Source organism: Bombina bombina, chromosome 8 (genome assembly GCF_027579735.1).
Source record: "Bombina bombina isolate aBomBom1 chromosome 8, aBomBom1.pri, whole genome shotgun sequence".
Classification (NCBI taxonomy): Eukaryota; Metazoa; Chordata; class Amphibia; order Anura; family Bombinatoridae; genus Bombina; species Bombina bombina.
In genome coordinates this window covers 287,631,848-287,652,547 of record NC_069506.1, presented here as the reverse complement: position 1 = coordinate 287,652,547, position 20,700 = coordinate 287,631,848, and the positions used below count along the sequence as shown (strand labels likewise).

Sequence of the window (20,700 nt, the reverse complement as noted above, 5' to 3'; positions counted from 1 at the left end):
AGTGTATGGAAGTCATCGGACTAATGGTAGCAGCAATGGATATCATCCCGTTTGCTCGCTTTCATCTCAGACCACTACAACTGTGCATGCTCAGTCAGTGGAATGGGGATTATGCAAATTTATCTCCTCAGATAAATCTGGACCAAGAGACCAGAGACTCTCTTAGGTGGTGGTTGTCACAGGACAATCTGTCCCAAGGGATGTGCTTCCGCAGGCCATCTTGGGTAATAGTAACGGCGGACGCCAGTCTCCTGGGATGGGGTGCAGTCTGGAATTTTCTGAAGGCTCAGGGTGTGTGGACTCAGGTGGAGTCTCAATTGCCAATCAATATTCTGGAACTGAGAGCGATATTCAACGCGCTGCTGGCGTGGCCTCAGTTGGCTTCGGCCAAATTCATAAGATTCCAGTTGGACAATATCATGACTGTGGCATATATCAATCATCAGGGGGGAACAAGGAGTTCTCTAGCGATGATAGAAGTATCAAAGATAATTCGATGGGCGGAGGCTCACTCTTGCCATCTGTCTGCGATCTATATCCCAGGAGTAGCAAACTGGGAAGCGGATTTTCTAAGTCGTCAGACTTTTCATTCGGGGGAGTGGGAACTTCATCTGGAGGTGTTTGCAACCTTGATTCATCAATGGGGCACACCGGAATTGGATCTGATGGCATCTCAACAGAATGCCAAACTTCCACATTACGGGTCCAGGTCAAGGGATCCCCAGGCTGTACTGATAGATGCTCTAGCAGTACCTTGGTCGTTTAACCTGGCTTATGTGTTTCCACCTTTTCCTCTCCTTCCTTGTGTGATTGCCAAAATCAAACAGGAGAGGGCTTCAGTAATTCTAATAGCGCCTGCGTGGCCACGCAGGACCTGGTATGCAGATCTAGTGGACATGTAGTCTCTGCCACCGTGGAGACTGCCATTGAGAAAGGACCTTCTCATTCAAGGTCCTTTCCAACATCCAAATCTAACTTCTCTGCAGCTGACTGCTTGGAGATTGAACACTTGATTTTATCTAAGCGGGGTTTCTCTGAGCCGGTCATTGATACTCTGATTCAGGCTCGCAAGCCGGTTACTAGAAAAATTTACCATAAGATATGGCGTAAATATCTTTATTGGTGTGAATCCAAGGGTTACTCATGGAATAAGATTAGGATTCCTAGGATTTTGTCTTTTCTCCAAGAAGGATTGGAGAAGGGATTATCAGCTAGTTCCTTGAAGGGACAGATTTCTTCTTTGTCAATTTTGCTTCACAAGCGCCTGGCAGATGTCCCAGATGTTCAGGCTTTAATCAGAATCAAGCCTGTGTTTAAAACAATTGCTCCGCCATGGAGCTTGAATTTAGTTCTTAATGTTCTTCAAGGGGTTCCGTTTGAACCCATGCATTCCATAGATATTAAACTGTTATCTTGGAAAGTTTTGTTTTTAGTAGCTATTTCTCCAACATTGGTGTGTCCGGTCCACGGCGTCATCCTTACTTGTGGGATATTCTCTTCCCCAACAGGAAATGGCAAAGAGTCCCAGCAAAGCTGGTCACATGATCCCTCCTAGGCTCCGCCCACCCCAGTCATTCTCTTTGCCGTTGCACAGGCAACATCTCCACGGAGATGGTTAAGAGTTTTTTGGTGTTTAAATGTAGTTTTTTATTCTTCTATCAAGTGTTTGTTATTTTAAAATAGTGCTGGTATGTACTATTTACTCTGAAACAGAAAAGGATGAAGATTTCTGTTTGTAAGAGGAAGATGATTTTAGCAGACAGTATCTAAAATCGATTGCTGTTTCCACACAGGACTGTTGAGATGAAGTAACTTCAGTTGGGGGAAACAGTTAGCAGACTTTTCTGCTTAAGGTATGACTAGCCACATTTCTAACAAGACCATGTAATGCTGGAAGGCTGTCATTTCCCCTCATGGGGACCGGTAAGCCATTTTCTTAGTTAAACATAAAAGAATAAAGGGCTTCAAAAAGGGCTTAAAAACTGGTAGACATTTTTCTGGGCTAAAATGATTGCTTTACTAGGCATATTATGCAGATTCTAACTAATTATTGGTATTATAATCTTGGGGAACGTTTAGAAAAACGGCAGGCACTGTGTTGGACACCTTTTTCAGATGGGGGCCTTTCTAGTTATAGACAGAGCCTCATTCTGGGACTGTATAGGGGTTAAATGTAAAAACGGCTCCGGTTCCGTTAATTTAAGGGTTAAAGCTCTGAAATTTGGTGTGCAATACTTTTAATGCTTTAAGACACTGGTGAAATGTTGGTGAATTTTGAACAATTCCTTCATACTTTTTCACATATTCAGTAATAAAGTGTTTTCAGTTTGAAATTTAAAGTGACAGTAACGGTTTTATTTTAAAACGTTTTTTGTGCTTTGTTGACAAGTTTAAGCCTGTTTAACATGTCTGTACCATCAGATAAGCTATGTTCTATATGTATGAAAGCCAATGTGTCTCCCCATTTAAATTTATGTGATAATTGTGCCATAGTGTCCAAACAAAGTAAGGACAGTAATGCCACAGATAATGATATTGCCCAAGATGATTCCTCAAATGAGGGGAGTAAACATGATACTACATCATCCCCTACTGTGTCTACACCAGTTATGCCCACACAGGAGGCCCCTAGTACATCTAGTGCGCCAATACTTATTACCATGCAACAATTAACGGCTGTAATGGATAACTCCATAGCAAATCTTTTATCCAAAATGCCTACTTATCAGAGAAAGCGCGATTGCTCTGTTTTAAACACTGAAGAGCAAGAGGACGCTGATGATAACTGTTCTGACATACCCTCACACCAATCTCAAGGGGCCATGAGGGAGGTTTTGTCTGATGGAGAAATTTCAGATTCAGGAAAAATTTCTCATCAAGCTGAACCTGATGTTGTGACATTTAAATTTAAATTAGAACATCTCCGCGCACTGCTTAAGGAGGTGTTATCTACTCTGGATGATTGTGACAATTTGGTCATTCCAGAGAAATTATGTAAGATGGACAAGTTCCTAGAGGTTCCGGTGCCCCCCGAAGCTTTTCCTATACCCAAGCGGGTGGCGGACATAGTAAATAAAGAGTGGGAAAGGCCCGGCATACCTTTTGTTCCTCCCCTCTATATTTAAGAAATTATTTCCTATAGTCGACCCCAGAAAGGACTTATGGCAGACAGTCCCCAAGGTCGAGGGGGCGGTTTCTAATCTAAACAAACGCACTACTATTCCTATCGAAGATAGTTGTGCTTTCAAAGATCCTATGGATAAGAAATTAGAGGGTTTGCTTAAAAAGATTTTTGTACAGCAAGGTTACCTTCTACAACCAATTTCATGCATTGTTCCTGTCACTACGGCAGCGTGTTTCTGGTTCGAGGAACTAGAAAAATCGCTCAGCAAAGAATCTTCGTATGAGGAGGTTATGGACAGAGTTCAAGCACTTAAATTGGCTAACTCTTTTGTTTTAGATGCCGCTTTGCAATTAGCTAGATTAGCGGTGAAAAATTCAGGGTTTGCTGTCGTGGCGCGCAGAGCGCTTTGGCTAAAGTCTTGGTCAGCGGATGTGTCTTCCAAGACAAAATTGCTTAACATTCCTTTCAAAGGTAAAACATTATTTGGACCTGATTTGAAAGAGATTATTTCAGACATCACTGGGGGAAAGGGCCACGCCCTCCCACAGGATAGGTCTTTTAAGGCTAAAAATAAGCCTAATTTTCGTCCCTTTCGCAGAAACGGACCTGTCTCTAATTCTGTATCCTCTAAGCAAGAGGGTAATATTTCACAACCCAAACCAGCCTGGAAACCAATGCAAGGCTGGAACAAGGGTAAGCAGGCCAAGAAGCCTACCACTGCTACCAAAACAGCATGAAGGGATAGCCCCCGATCCGGGACCGGATCTAGTGGGGGGCAGACTTTCTCTCTTTGCTCAGGCTTGGGCAAGAGATGTTCAGGATCCTTGGGCGCTAGAAATAGTTTCTCAAGGTTATCTCCTGGAATTCAAGGAACTACCCCCAAGGAGAAGGTTCCACAGGTCTCAATTATCTTCAAACCAAATAAAGAGACAGGCATTCTTACATTGTGTAGAAGACCTGTTAAAGATGGGAGTGATACATCCAGTTCCAATAAGAGAACAAGGAATGGGATTTTATTCCAATCTGTTCATAGTTCCCAAAAAAGAGGGAACATTCAGACCAATTTTGGATCTAAAGATCCTAAACAAATTTCTCAGGGTACCATCGTTCAAAATGGAAACTATTCGAACGATCCTACCTACTATCCAGGAAAATCAATTTATGACTACCGTGGATTTAAAGGATGCGTACCTACATATTCCTATCCACAAGGAACATCATCAGTTCCTAAGGTTCGCTTTTCTGGACAAGCATTACCAGTTTGTGGCACTTCCATTCGGATTAGCCACTGCTCCAAGGATTTTCACAAAGGTACTAGGGTCCCTTCTAGCGGTTCTAAGACCAAGGGGCATTGCAGTAGTACCTTACTTGGACGACATCCTGATTCAAGCGTCGTCCCTGTCAAAAGCAAAGGCTCATACGGACATCGTCCTAGCCTTTCTCAGATCTGACGGATGGAAGGTGAACAAAGAAAAAAGTTCTCTGTCCCCGTCAACAAGAGTTCCCTTCTTGGGAACAATAATAGATTCCTTAGAAATTAGGATTTTTCTGACAGAGGTCAGAAAATCAAAACTTCTAAGCTCTTGTCAAGTACTTAATTCTGTTCCTCGTCCTTCCATAGCGCAGTGCATGGAAGTAATAGGATTGATGGTTGCAACAATGGACATAGTTCCTTTTGCACAAATTCATCTAAGACCATTACAACTGTGCATACTCAGACAGTGGAATGGGGATTATACAGACTTGTCTCCGACGATTCAAGTAGATCAAAAGACCAGAGATTCACTCCGTTGGTGGCTGACCCTGGACAATCTGTCACAGGGAATGAGCTTCCGCAGACCAGAGTGGGTCATTGTCACGACCGACGCCAGCCTAGTGGGCTGGGGCCGCGGTCTGGGAATCCCTGAAAGCTCAGGGTCTATGGTCTCGGGAAGAGTCTCTTCTCCCGATAAACATTCTGGAACTGAGAGCGATTTTCAATGCTCTCAGAGCTTGGCCTCAACTAGCAAAGGCCAAATTCATAAGGTTTCAGTCAGACAACATGACGACCGTTGCATATATCAATCATCAGGGGGGAACAAGGAGTTCCCTGGCGATGAAAGAAGTGACCAAGATAATTCAATGGGCGGAGGATCACTCCTGCCACTTGTCTGCGATCCACATCCCAGGAGTGGGAAATTGGGAAGCGGATTTTCTGAGTCGTCAGACATTCCATCCGGGGGAGTGGGAACTCCATCCGGAAATCTTTGCCTAAATAACTCAGTTATGGGGCATTCCAGACATGGATCTGATGGCGTCTCGTCAGAACTTCAAGGTTCCTTGCTACGGGTCCAGATCCAGGCGACCCTAGTAGATGCACTAGTAGCACCTTGGACCTTCAACCTAGCTTATGTATTCCCACCGTTTCCTCTCATCCCCAGGCTGGTAGCCAGGATCAATCAGGAGAGGGCCTCGGTGATCTTGATAGCTCCTGCGTGGCCACGCAGGACTTGGTATGCAGACCTGGTGAATATGTCATCGGCTCCACCATGGAAGCTACCTTTGAGACAGGACCTTCTTGTTCAGGGTCCATTCGAACATCCGAATCTGGTTTCCCTCCAACTGACGGCTTGGAGATTGAACGCTTGTTTTTATCAAAGCGTGGGTTTTCAGATTCTGTAATAGATACTCTGATTCAGGCTAGAAAGCCTGTAACTAGAAAAATTTACCATAAAATATGGAAAAAATATATCTGTTGGTGTGAATCTAAAGGATTCCCATGGAACAAGATAAAAATTCCTAAGATTCTATCCTTTCTACAAGAAGGTTTGGAGAAAGGATTATCTGCAAGTTCTCTGAAGGGACAGATCTCTGCTTTATCTGTTTTACTTCACAAAAGACTGGCAGCTGTGCCAGATGTTCAAGCATTTGTTCAGGCTCTGGTTAGGATCAAGCCTGTTTACAGACCTTTGACTCCTCCCTGGAGTCTAAATCTAGTTCTTTCAGTTCTTCAAGGGGTTCCGTTTGAACCCTTACATTCCGTAGATATTAAGTTATTATCTTGGAAAGTTTTGTTTTTTGGTTGCAATTTCTTCTGCTAGAAGAGTTTCAGAGTTATCTGCTCTGCAGTGTTCTCCGCCCTATCTGGTGTTCCATGCAGATAAGGTGGTTTTGCGTACTAAGCCTGGTTTTCTTCCGAAAGTTGTTTCCAACAAAAATATTAACCAGGAGATAGTTGTACCTTCTTTGTGTCCGAATCCAGTTTCAAAGAAGGAACGTTTGTTACACAATTTGGACGTAGTCCGTGCTCTAAAATTCTATTTAGAGGCTACTAAAGATTTCAGACAAACATCTTCCTTGTTTGTTGTTTATTCTGGTAAAAGGAGAGGTCAAAAAGCGACTTCTACCTCTCTTTCCTTTTGGCTTAAAAGCATTATCCGATTGGCTTATGAGACTGCCGGACGGCAGCCTCCTGAAAGAATCACAGCTCACTCCACTAGGGCTGTGGCTTCCACATGGGCCTTCAAGAACGAGGCTTCTGTTGACCAGATATGTAAGGCAGCGACTTTGTCTTCACTGCACACTTTTGCCAAATTTTACAAATTTGATACTTTTGCTTCTTCGGAGGCTATTTTTGGGAGAAAGGTTTTGCAAGCCGTGGTGCCTTCCATTTAGGTGACCTGATTTGCTCCCTCCCTTCATCCGTGTCCTAAAGCTTTGGTATTGGTTCCCACAAGTAAGGATGACGCCGTGGACCGGACACACCAATGTTGGAGAAAACAGAATTTATGCTTACCTGATAAATTACTTTCTCCAACGGTGTGTCCGGTCCACGGCCCGCCCTGGTTTTTTAATCAGGTCTGATGAATTATTTTCTCTAACTACAGTCACCACGGTATCATATGGTTTATCCTATATATATTTCCTCCTATCCGTCGGTCGAATGACTGGGGTGGGCGGAGCCTAGGAGGGATCATGTGACCAGCTTTGCTGGGACTCTTTGCCATTTCCTGGTGGGGAAGAGAATATCCCACAAGTAAGGATGACGCCGTGGACCGGACACACCGTTGGAGAAAGTAATTTATCAGGTAAGCATAAATTCTGTTTTCTTCGGCTCGAAGAGTTTCTGAGGTTTCTGCATTACAATGTGATTCCCCTTATCTTATATTTCATTCTGATAAGGTGGTTTTGCGTACTAAACCTGGATTCCTTCCTAAGGTTGTTTCAAATAAGAATATTAATAAGGAAGTTGGGGTTCCTTCCTTGTGTCCTAATCCTTCCTCTAAGAAGGAACGTTTGTTACATAATTTGGATGTGGTTCGCTCTTTAAAATTTTATTTACAAGCGACCAAGGATTTCCGTCAAACATCTTCCCTGTTTGTTGTTTATTCTGGGAAGCGTAGGGGTCAAAAAGCTATGGCTACCTCTCTCTCTTTTTGGCTGAAAAGCATCATTTGCCTGGCATATGAGACTGCTGGACAGCAGACCCCTGAAAAGATTACGGCTCATTCCACTAGAGCTGTGGCTTCCACTTGGGCTTTTAAAAACTATGCTTCTGTTGAACAGATTTGTAAGGCTGCGACTTGGTCCTCCCTTCATACTTTTTCCAAATTTTACAAATTTGATACTTTTGCTTCTTCTGAGGCTATTTTTGGAAGAAAGGTGCTTCAAGCAATGGTGCCTTCCGTTTAGGTTCCTGTCTTGTCCCTCCCTTTCATCCGTGTCCTAAAGCTTTGGTATTGGTAAAGGATGAAACCCGTGGACTCTGTATATCTTGTAAAAGAAAAGGAAATTTATGCTTACCTGATAAATTAATTTCTTTTAGGATATACAGAGTCTACGGCCCACCCTGTCATTTTGAGACAGGATTTATTTTTTATAAACTTTTGTCACCTCTGCACCTTGTTAGTTCTTTCCTTTTCTCTTCCTATACCTTTGGTCGAATGACTGGGGGGAGGGGTTAAGGGAGGAGCTATATAGCAGCTCTGCTGTGGTGCTCTTTGCCACTTCCTGTTAGCAGGAGGAATATATCCCACAAGTAAAGGATGAAACCCGTGGACTCGGTATATTGTAAAAGAAATTAATTTATCAGGTAAGCATAAATTTCCTTCTTTTTTTTTTTGCATAATTAGACTATTTATTTATTTAATCTGAATTGAAAAACTGCAAGCCAATAAAATAACCACACTTTTATTGAAAGTAACACACTAATATTGGACTAAAAATTTCTGAAAACAATAATATGCTACACAATAATTTTACCAAGAAAAAAAACAAGCAAAAAAAAACGAAACGGCCAAAATGTTTCTGTATCCCTACTTAAAACAATATCAAATATCAATATACTGTATTATTCTTTATTTAGTTCTGTGTAACAGAATCAGATTTAAGTTTTGTTTTTTTACCAATTATCCAAATAAAATATAGTCCAAGAAAACTATTATTATATGCAAAACAGTTAGTCAAGTAATGAACTTAAAAAACAGCTATCAGCTAGCATCAAATTTGAAATATGCTACACAATAATTTTACCGAAAATAACAGGCAAAAAAAACAAAATAACCGAAAATGCTATTTCATTCCTCTGACATGGAGAGTCCCCATCGTCATTCCAATTAGTATGATATTCAACTCCTGGCCAGCAGGAGGAGGCAAAGAGCACCCCAGCAAAGCTGTTAAAGAGGCAGTAAACCTAGAAAATAATATTATATAATTCTGCACATAGTGGAGCGAGCTGCATTGAGTGCAATGGCGCGATCGGGCCGGGCTGTGACTAGACAGCTGCCCAGATGCGCTCAGGGGGAAAACCAGACCCGCTCAGTAGAGCAAGAGCGGCGGTCTGAAAAACCCTCTTTTTTTAATCAAATTTCACCGGCAATATTATGTTGAATAAAGTTTGGCTAAGATAATGTTATATAATTCTGCACTATGTGCAGAATTATATAACATTATTTTCTAGGTTTACTGCCCCTTTAAGTGTAACTGCCTTACCCATAACCCCCAGTCATTCTCTTTGCTTCTGTCAATGGAGATTTGTGCGAAGTTGGTGTCTGAAGATTTTAATCCTTTTATGGGTATTTTTCCCTGCAAGCAAGGATTGTGAATCAATCGAATGAGTAAGAGTAGTGGTGGCTTTTAGCAGTTAAAAGGCGGCGAGGAAGTCTTTGCTTTACTTTTAACACTTTGCTACCCCTTTGTGAAAGCCAGAGTTGGTTACTCTGTTCTTTCTTTTTCCTATAGGTCCATTGCAGGGAGCATAGTGCCTGCCACACCTTAAGGATCAGCATCTTGAATGCAATAGGATCTAAGGTAAGTGGCTTTGCCTTCTAGGAACAGGAGGGCTGCAGCACTTAAGGAGGTAATCCTCTTTTTCAGATCCATTCTGGTACTTAATAATCCTTTATTGTAAGGATTCATATTTGGTACACTATTTTATTTTACTCAGTATGGCACTTAATGAGTATGAGATAATCGGTATGACAGGCTATGGGATGTAACAGGCTAATAATAAGATATGCTTGTTTATTAACCTATATCAACTTTTTAATTAAATGTTAACAGAAACTAATTGCTTAGAGAGAAAGCAGATATAGCTAAGCGCTATGCAGGGTGCTTTTAGACATAAGTGAAAAGGGGAAGCAGTTTTTTAAACTGTCTAATTTTTTTTCCGCGCACTTTTTTTCAAAAGTATTGCGCAGTTTATATTGAGCCCGATCACATGACCCGTACTTCCGGTTTTGCGGAGCAGTGGAGATCCATAGCGATCTTTTTCTTCTGTGCAGCTACAGTTAGAAGTTTTTTTATTTAAGCGGTCCCTCAATCTAGAATCCAAGTATATCGGAAGCTTCTGTGGGGATCGTCTTAGAAGAGAAGAATTCTCTACTGGAGATCCTGTTTTTTACTCCTGCTAGTGGGGTGTTCCTTTTGGCTGGTAGGAGCCTCAGGCAATCTGAGATGTTTTTTTTCAATATCGATCTTATTGTTTAATGTTCTCTTCCTCCTTTTTTTATTTAGTTTGGTAAATAAAAATGTTGGTTCTTTTTCTTACTGATTTTATTTGTACTAGTGGAACTTTTACTCCATAGCAGGGACTCTTAACAGGATCAGTCCAACTCTATGGATAGATGTTTATTATGCTTAGAGGCCCAAATGGTTCTTCCAATGCAATTTTGTTCCTCTTGTTTAGCTAAAACTTTAAAATTTAAAGATAAGTTACTCCCTTCTGAGCCAACTGTCTCTCAGGATTATGCTATGCCTGACATGCCTCAGCTTTCTACTTAAACGTCCCAAGCCTTAGTTGTTTCTCATACTGTGCCTTCTGTGTCCTCTCAACCACCTGGGGGCGTTTATTTACCTGGGCATTTTGCTGCTCAGGTTTCCTCTGCAGTACCAGCGGCTTTATCAGCTTTCCCTTCCTTGGGTAAGCGCAAGAGACAGTCTAAATGTTTGCCTGATACTAAGGCTCCTGTCTCTAGAACTGCATTAGCCACTCTTGATAAGTTGTCTTATGAGGAGAATACTTCAGTAGCTTCTGAAGGTGAGATCTCAGACTCTGAGACTTTAGCAAAAAAATCTTCAGAATCTGAAGAAGTGAATTTTAGATTTAAGCTTGAATATCTCTGGTTACTATTGAAGGAGGTCTTAGCTACTTTAGACGACTCTGAACCTTCGGTTGCTGCCAATCCTGCTAAGTCTTCTAAACTGGATAGAGTTTATGATTCTCCATCTTCTGAGGAGGTTTTTCCTGTTCCAAGGAAGATGTCTGAAATTATAGCTCAAGAATTGGATACGCCAGGGGTTCCTTTTTCCCCTTTCCCTGTTTTTAAAAATATGTTTCCTGTTGCTAACTCTATTCGTGACTCATGAAGCACTGTACCTAAGGTAGAAGGAGCTATTTCTACTCTTGCTAAGAGAACTACCTTTCCTATAGAGTATAGTTGTTCTTTTAAGGACCCAATGGACAAGAAACTAGAGGCTTACTTAAAAAAGATGTATGTTCATCAAGGACTACAGTGGCAACCAGCAGCAAGTATTGCTACGGTTGCGGGAGCTGCATCTTATTGGTGTGATGCATTGTCTGATCTCATTACACAGGAAACTACAGTAGAGGAGATCCAGGATAGGATCAAAGCTCTCAAATTGGCCAATACTTTTATCTGTGATGGGAATATGCGGATAAGCTTCACGGTACTAGCCCGCAAGGCTCTGTGGTTAAAATCTTGGTCTGCTAATGTTTCATCTAAGGCCAAACTTTTGGCTTTACCCTATGAGGGAAAGACTTACTTTGGACCTGGTCTGGCAGAGATCTTTTCAGAGATAACAGGTGGAAAAGTATCTTTCCTGCCTCAGGACAATGGATTTAATGGATGGACATAATATCCTAGGGTTACAGGATGGGATTCAAGTCTTGCCCTCCAATGGGCAGATTTCTCCTGTCAAGACTGTCCTCAAACCAAATAAAGGAGGCCTTCTTAAACTGTGTAAAAGACCTATTTAACTGGGAGTTATTGTTCCTGTCCCTCTAGCAGAACAGGGTCTAGGATTCTATTTAAATCTATTTGTGGTTCCCAAAAAGGAGGGAACTCTTCAGCCCATTCCAGACCTCAAGTGTCTCAACAAATTCCTCAGGGTTCCATCCTTCAAGATGGAAACTATTTGTTCCATCCTTCTTTTGGTACAGGAAGGTCAGTTTATGACGACCATAGACCGAAAGCATGCATACCTTCATGTTCCCATTCACAGGGAACACCATCAGTATCTGAGGTTTGCATTTCTGGACAATCACTTCCAATTTGTTGCTCTTCCATTTGGTCTAACCACGGCTCCCAGAATATTCACAAAGATTCTGGGGGCACTATTGGCTGTGATCAGAACCCAGGGAATTGCTGTGACGCCATATCTAGACAACATTTTGGTTCAGGCGTCATCTTTTCAACTAGCCCAATCTCATACAGAGATGCTGTTGTCTTTTCTTTGTTCCCATGGGTGAAAGGTGAATTTGTAAAAAAAAGTTCTCTTGTTCCATCTACCAAAGTGTGTTTTCTAGGGACTATAATAGATTCCCTGTCCATGAAGATTTTTCTGACGTAGGTCAGAAAAGACGAGATTCTTGCTTCCTGCCTTTCTCTCCAGTCTGCCTTTTCATCCATCCGTGCCCAATGCATGGAGGTGATTGGTCTGATGGTGGTATCCATGGACATCATTCCTTTTGCACGGCTCCATCTTTGACTGCTGCAGCTTTATATGCTTTGTCAATGGAACAGAGATAATTCAGATTTATCTCAGAGCATAAATCTGGACCCTCACAAGAGACTCTCTCTTGTGGTGACTGTCACAGGAACATCTGTCTCGGGGGAATTGCTTTCTGAGATGTTTCTGAGACCTTCTTGGGAAATTGTGACTATAGATGCCAGTCTGTCATGCTGGGGAGCTGTTTGGGGCCCTCTAAATGCTCAGGGCCTGTGGTCTCGGGAAGAGTCCTCTCTCCCCATAAACATCTTGGAGTTGAGAGCCTTCTTCAATTCTCTATCAGCGTGGCCTCAACTGTTGTTGGTACGGTTTATAAGATTCCAATCGGACAACATCACCTCAGTTGCTTACATCAACCACCAGGGACTCAGAGTTCCTTAGAAGGGGGTGACCCGCATTCTTCAATGGTCGGAAGTCCACTATTGTCTCCTATCTGCCATCCACATCCCAGGAGTGGACAACTGGGAAGCGGATTTTCTGAGCAGACAGACCTTTTATCCCGGGTAGTGGGCTCTCCATCCGGAAGTGTTCTCTCAGATAACCCTCAAGTGGAGGGTTCCAGAGTTGGATCTGATGGGGTCCTGACAAAACGCCAAGGTTCCAAGGTATGGTTCAAGGTCAAGAGATCCTCAAGCCGTTCTGATAGATGCTCTAGCAGTTCTTTGGAGGTTTTCTCTGGCTTATCTGTTTCCTCCGTTTGCTCTCCTTCCACAAGTCATCGCTTGTATCAAACAGGAGAACGCATTGGTGATTCTAATAGATCCTGCATGGCCGCGCAGGATCTGGTTTGTGGATCTGGTACGGATGTCATCTCTACCTCCTTGGAGGTTACCTTTGAGGAAGGACCTTCTACTTCAGGGTCCTTTCCTCCATCCAAACCTAGATTCTTGAAGCTAACTGCTTGGAGATTGAATGCATAGTTCTGTCCAAACATGTTTTTTCTGAAGCGGTCATAGAAACTATGATTCAGGCTCGAAAACCAATTACTCTTATGTCTTTATTGGTGTGATTCTAAGGGATTCTCCTAGAGCCGGGTGAGGATTCCCCGGATTTTCCTTCAATATGGACTGGAAAAGGGTTTATCGGTCAGCACTCTAAAGGGTCAGATTTCTGCATTATCTGTCCTTTTGCACAAACGTCTGGCAGACTTACCAGATGTTCAAGCCTCTGTACAGGCCCTTGTTAGAATCAGCCCTGTGTGTAAACCTGTTGCTCCCCTGTGAAGCTTAAATTTAGTTCTTAAAGTTTTGCAACAGGCTCCACTTGAGCCTATGCATGTTGTTGATATAAAACTGTTATCCTGGAAAGTTATGTTTCTGGTTGTGATTTTTTCTGCGCGCAGAGTGTCTGAACTTTCAGCTCTGCAGTGTGATTCTCCCTACCTTTTCATGCCAATAAGGCAGTCCTTCGTACTAAATTGGGGTTTCTCCCTAAGGTAGTATCGGATCGAAACATAATCAGGAAATTGTTGCTCCTTCTTATTGTCCTAATCCTTCTTCTCAAAAGGAACGTCTTTTCCATAACTTGGATCCTGTGCGGGCTCTAAAATTTTACTTACAAGCTACTAAAAATTTTAGGCAATCTTCTGCCCTGTTTGTTGTTTTCTCTGGAAAGCGTAAGGGTCAGAAGGCCACTTCTACTTCTCTGTCTCTCTGGTTGAGAAATTTGATTAGTTTGGCTTATGAGACTGCTGGACAGCAGCATCATGAGAGAATTACGGCTCAATCCACTAGGGCTGTCTCCTCTTCTTGGGTTTTCAAAAATGAAGCTTCTATTGAACAGATTTGCAAGGCGGCAACATGGTCCTCTCTGCATACTTTTTCCAAATTCTACAAATTTGATACTTTTGCCTCGGCCAAGGCTTCTTTTTGGAGAAAGGTTCTTCAAGCGGTGGTGCCTTCTGTTTAGGTCCTCCTGCCTTTTTCTCCCTCCCTGTTCATTCCGTGTCCTCTAGCTTGGGTATTGGTTCCCACTAGTAATTGGAATGACGTCGTGGACTCTCCATGTCATAGGAAAGAAAACAAAATGTATGCTTACCTGATAAGTTTAATTCTTTTTCCGGACATGGAGACTCCACGTAATTCAGCAGTTTTTTTTTGAGTAAACCTCAGGCACATTTTCACCCTTGTGTTTCTTCCTTTTCCATTTCCTTTGGCTGAATGACTGGGGGATATGGGTAAGGCAGTTACACTTAACAGCTTTGTTGGGGTGCTCTTTGCCTCCTGCTGGCCAGGACTTGAATATACCATTAGTAATTTGAATGACATTGTGGACTCTCCATGTCCGGAAATAAATACATTTATCAGGTAAGTATAAATTTAGTTTTTCGTCCGAAGCGTTTTTGCGGCTGAAATTTCGGTGCATCCCTAGTACAATGTGTGCAATCAGCAGTATGTGCTGGTCATTTACTCACCTGTGCAGTACAAGAAACAACGTCTATAATCTACTGCAACCTTAAAGGGACACTACATACACTTCAAGCAGCTCCCTCTAGTCAAGGGGGCCACCATTGTGGAACCTAACTTACACTGCAAGTATCTGAAGGAGAGTTACTGCACATGTGCAAACAAGTCAGCACTGGAATATAGTGAAATATAGATTTCATCTAGATGTAGGTGGGGAATATCCTCAATACTAAGCTTATAAAATGTACCACAGATTAGTAACTGGAATGTCACTGGTGGACTACCTGATTATACCACAATTTCACTCCATGACATCTTAATCAAAGATGGATCCAGTGACATTGTGGAAATTGGGGTTAATCCATTAGATGCCAGATATGGCTGCAACATACTGTGAAGTAATCATTTGTGGCTATCTATAGTCATAGTGACTACATCAAATTCTAAGTTGCATTATTTTCAGCCCTCTTTGTTATCCCAGGGTTAATGACCCGCTTTCTCCCATCCCAGCAGCAATGTTTCTGATAACACAAACACAGAGGTTAGATTATTTTTTTTACGTTTATATGTAGATATATAGATTGTTAGATCTGAAATTCTGTCCTTGGCAACTTTCTGGCTACATTGATAACATTGTCCTCATGATATCCCAGTTATAGTTGTTCAGTAGCCATCAGTGAGTTCCATGCACTGAACGTGACAATTACATTGCTCTTCTGACAGGTGATTCCTCAGCTCATTGCCAGGATCGACACACCCCGAGCTCTCGTGGGCCGCCTGATACACCAGCTGCTTACTGACATTGGCAGATATCATCCCCAGGTAAGTCGTGTCTGTCACTCATCTGAGATGTTTCTGTGTTCACCTCACTGGTATCATAACTGAGCACATTCCTTACTATCTGTCACACCACCCATATAGGTTTTTTTCACTTATTGAAGTAAAAGATGTTTTTCATAAATAAAATTTGGGAGGGAAGAATACAAATACTGCCTATTTCTTAACTAGGCTACATTTTGAGCTCTGCAGATGAAATAAGGACTATTAAAGGGACAGGGGACCCCAACATTTTATTTCATGATTTGAATGGAACATACCATTTTAAACAACTTTCCTATTTACTTCTATTATCACATTTTCTTCATTCCCTTGTTATCCATTGCTGAAGTAACAGCATTGCACTACTGCAGCTAGCTGAACACATCTAGTTAGCCAGTCACACGAGACAAATGTGTGCAGGCACCAATCAGCAGCTACTTCCCTCTGGTGTAGGATATGTGCGTATTCATTTCTAACAAGGGATACCAAGCGAACAAAGCACATTTGAAAATAGAAGTGAATTTAAGTGTCTTAAAATAACCTGCTCTATCTGAATCATGCAAGTTTCATTTTGACTTTCTCATCCCTTTGAACCCCTTAATGACTGACGACGTGCAGCGTACGTCCCCCAAAAAAATACAGTTAAAGACCGAGGACGTACCCTGTACGTCGTTGGTCTTTGAAAGCGTTTGAAAACGACCCTGATCGCTTCCAGCCGCTTTCCTGTTATTGCAGTGATGCCTCAATATTGAGGTATCCTGCAATAACAGTTTTTAGCAGTCCGATGCAGAGAGAGCCATTCTATGGCCCTCTCTGCATCGGTCACTGATGGCTATATTCGTTGGTGGGAGCTGATCCAGGGAGGCGGGTGGGCGACCATCGGTGGAGGAGGGGGGGCGGGATCGCATTTGGGTGCGTGCTTGGGCGCACACGCGTGTGTGGGTCCGCGGGCGGGTAGAAACCCTACACTATGGAACAAGTTTAAAGAGGGACAAGGTGGGACTAAAAAAAGAGAGAGGGAATAAAAAATATTAAGCGATCTGGGAGAGGGTGGGGGGTTGGGTGTTGAGGGGGGGCAGCTACACTACAGAAAATAGTTTTGTTTTTTTAATTTAAAAAAAAAAATTGATTTCAAACTGGGTACTGGCAGACAGCAGCCAGTATCCAATATGGCGCACAATAAGGCAGAGGGGGGGTTAGAGAGCTGTTGGGGGGGTTCAGGGAGGTTGGGGGCTAAGGGGGGGGATCCTACACAGCAGAATAATTATTTAAAATATATATATATATTTTAGTACTGGCAGTCTTTCTTCCAGTACTTAAGATGGCGGGGACAATTGTGGGGTGGGGAGGGAAGAGAGCTGTTTGGGAGGGATCAGGGGGTGTTATGTTTCAGGTGGGAGGCTGATCTCTTCACTAAAGCTAAAATTAACCCTTTAAGCTCCCTACAAGCTACCTAATTAACCCCTTCACTGCTAGACATAATACACGTGTGATGCGCAGCGGCATTTAGCAGCCTTCTAATTACCAAAAAGCAACGCCAAAGCCATATTTGTCTGCTATTTCTGAACAAAGGGGATCCCAGAGAAGCATTTACAACCATTTGTGCCATAATTGCACAAGCTGTTTGTAAATAATTTCAGTGAGAAACCTAAAATTGTGAAAAATGTAAAGTTTTTTTAAATTTTATCGCATTTGGCGGTGAATTGTTGGCATGAAATATACCAAAATGGGCCTAGATCAATACTTGGGGTTGTCTACTACAGTACACTAAAGCTAAAATTAAACCTACATGCTCCCTAATTAACCCCTTCACTGCTGCGCATAATACACGTGTGGTGCGCAGTGGCATTTAGCGGCCTTCTAATTACCAAAAAAGCAACGCCAAAGCCATATATGTCTGCTATTTCTGAACAAAGGGGATCCCAGAGAAGCATTTACAACCATTTATGCCATAATTGCACAAGTTGTTTGTAAATAAGTTCCGGGAGAAACCTAAAGTTTGTGAAAACATTTGTGAAAAAGTGAAGAATTTTTTTTATTTGATCGCATTTGGGGGTGAAATGGTGGCATGAAATATACCAAAATGGGCCTAGATCAATACTTTGGGATGTCTTCTAAAAAAATATATATACATGTCAAGGGATATTCAGGGATTCCTGACAGATATCAGTGTTCCAATGTAACTAGCGCTAGTTTTGAAAAAAAAGTGTTTTGGAAATAGAAAAGTGCTACTTGTATTTATTGCCCTATAACTTGCAAAGAACATGTAAACATTGGGTATTTGTAAACTCAGGACAAAATTTAGAAACTGTTTAGCATGGGTGTTTTTTGGTGGTTGTAGATGTGTAACAGATTTTGGGGGTCAAAGTTAGAAAAAGTGTGTTCATTTTCTCCAACATAGGTGTGTCCGGTCCACGGCGTCATCCTTACTTGTGGGATATTCTCCTCCCCAACAGGAAATGGCAAAGAGCCCAGCAAAGCTGGTCACATGATCCCTCCTAGGCTCCGCCTTCCCCAGTCATTCTCTTTGCCGTTGTACAGGCAACATCTCCACGGAGATGGCTTAGAGTTTTTTGGTGTTTAAATGTAGTTTTTATTCTTCAATCAAGAGTTTGTTATTTTAAAATAGTGCTGGTATGTACTATTTACTCTGAAACAGGAAAGAGATGAAGATTTCTGTTTGTAAGAGGAAAATGATTTTAGCAACCGTTACTAAAATCGATGGCTGTTTCCACACAGGACTGTTGAGAGGAATTAACTTCAGTTGGGGGAAACAGTGAGCAGACTTTTGCTGCTTGAGGTATGACACATTTCTAACAAGACTCGGTAATGCTGGAAGCTGTCATTTTCCCTATGGGAACCGGTAAGCCATTTTCTTTGTTTAAGTAAAAGAATAAAGGGCTTCATTAGGACTTAAAAAACTGGTAGACATTTTTCTGGGCTAAAACGATTACTTTACTAAGTATATTTGGCAGATTATTACTTTTAATAGTTGTTAAATCTTGGGGATTGTTTTAATAAAAACGGCAGGCACTGTATTGGACACCTTTTTCACTGGGGGCCTTTTCTAGTCATAGACAGAGCCTCATTTTCGCGCCTCTAATGCGCAGTTGTTTTTGGAAAGCATGGCATGCAGATGCATGTGTGAGGAGCTAAGAACCACTGAAAAAGCTTATAGAAGGCATCATTTGGTATCGTATTCCCCTCTGGGCTTGGTTGGGTCTCAGCAAAGCAGATACCTGGGACTGTATAGGGGTTAAATGTAAAAACGGCTCCGGTTCCGTTATTTTAAGGGTTAAAGCTTTCAAATTTGGTGTGCAATACTTTTAAGGCTTTAAGTTACTGTGGTGAAATTTTGGTGAAATTTGAACAATTCCTTCATACTTTTTCACATATTCAGTAATAAAGTGTGTTCAGTTTAAAATTTAAAGGGACAGTAACGGTTTTATTGTAAAACGTTTTTTGTGCTTTGTTAACAAGTTTAAGCCTGTTTAACATGTCTGAACCATCAGATAACGATGTTCTATATGTATGAAAGCCAATGTACCCCCCTTTTAAATATATGTGATATATTTGTGTCATAATGTCCAAACAAAGTAGGGATAATAATGCCATAGATATGATATTGCCCAAGATGATTCCTCTAATGAGGGGAGTAAGCATGGTACTGCATCATCCCCTTCTGTGTCTACACCAGTTTTGCCCACACAAGAGGCCCCTAGTACATCTAGTGCGCCAATACTTATTACCATACAACAATTAATGGCTGTAATGGATAATTCTATTGCATGCATTTTTTTCCAAAATGCCTACTTATCAGAGAAAGCGTGATTGCTCTGTTTTAAACACTGAGGAGCAAGAGGACGCTGATGATATCTTTTCTGACATACCCTCACACCTATCTGAAGGGGCCAGGAGGGAGGTTTTGTCTGAGGGAGAAATTTCAGATTCAGGGAAAATTTCTCAACAAGCAGAACCTGATATTGTAACTTTTAAATTTAAATTTCAACATCTCCACGCACTACTTAAGGAGGTATTATCTACTCTGGATGATTGTGACAATTTGGTCATTCCAGAGAAATTAGGTAAGATGGACAAGTTCCTAGAGGTTCCGGTGCCCCCCGATGTTTTTCCTATACCCAAGCGGGTGGCGGACATAGTAAATAAGGAGTGGGAAAGGCCCGGCATACCCTTTGTCCTCCCCCTATATTTAAGAAATTAGTTTCCTATAGTCGACCCCAGAAAGGACTTATAGCATACAGTCCCCAAGGTCGAGGGGGCGGTTTCTACTCTAAACAAACGCACTTCTATTCCTATAGAAGATAGTTGTGCTTTCAAGATCCTATGGATTAAAGGTTAGAGGGTTTGCTTAAAAAGATGTTTGTTCAGCAAGGTTACCTTCTACAACCAATTTCATGCATTGTTCCTGTCACTACAGCTGCGTGTTTCTGGTTCGAAGAACTAGAAAAGTCGCTTAATAAAGAATCTTCGTACGAGGAGGTTTTGGACAGAGTTCAAGCTCTTAAATTGGCTAACTCTTTTTTATTTTAGATGCCGCTTTGCAATTAGCTAGATTAGCGGCGAATAATTCAGGGTTTGCTATCGTGGCGCGCAGAGCGCTTTTGCTTAACATCCCTTTCAAGGGTAAAACACTGTTTGGCCCTGACTTGAAAGAGATTATTTCAGACATCACTGGGGGAAAGGGCCACGCCCTCCCACAGGATAGGTCTTTTAAGGCTAAAAATAAGCCAAATTTTCGTCCCTTTCGCAGAAACAGACCAGCCTCAAATTCTACACCCTCTAAGCAAGAGGGTAATACTTCTCAAACCAAGCCAGCCTGGAGGCCGATGCAAGGCTGGAACAAGGGTAAGCAGGCCAAGTCACCTGCCACTGCTACCAAAACAGCATGAAGTGTTGGCCCCCGATCTGGGAAGGATCTGGTGGGGGGCAGACTTTCTCTCTTTGCTCAGGTTGGGGCAAGAGATGTTCAGGATCCTTGGGCGCTAGAAATAGTTACTCAAGGTTATCTCCTGGAATTCAGGGAACTACTCCCAAGGGGAAGGTTCCACGGGTCTCAATTATCTTCGAACAGGCATTCTTACACTGTGTAGAAGACCTGTTAAG

The 20,700-nt window shown here is 42.1% G+C and overlaps 1 protein-coding gene across 7 annotated transcripts in view; it reads left to right on the top strand.

Moving 5' to 3' along the window:
• The window catches only part of MTOR (mechanistic target of rapamycin kinase), a 531,718-nt gene that overhangs the window by 345,081 nt on the left and 165,937 nt on the right, over nucleotides 1–20,700 (top strand). For all 7 annotated transcript variants that reach the window (XM_053691448.1, XM_053691447.1, XM_053691446.1 and 4 more), the window contains exon 44: nucleotides 15,481–15,579. In XM_053691448.1, the coding sequence (XP_053547423.1) occupies nucleotides 15,481–15,579 (99 nt within the window). The remainder of the gene's footprint in view (nucleotides 1–15,480; nucleotides 15,580–20,700) is intronic.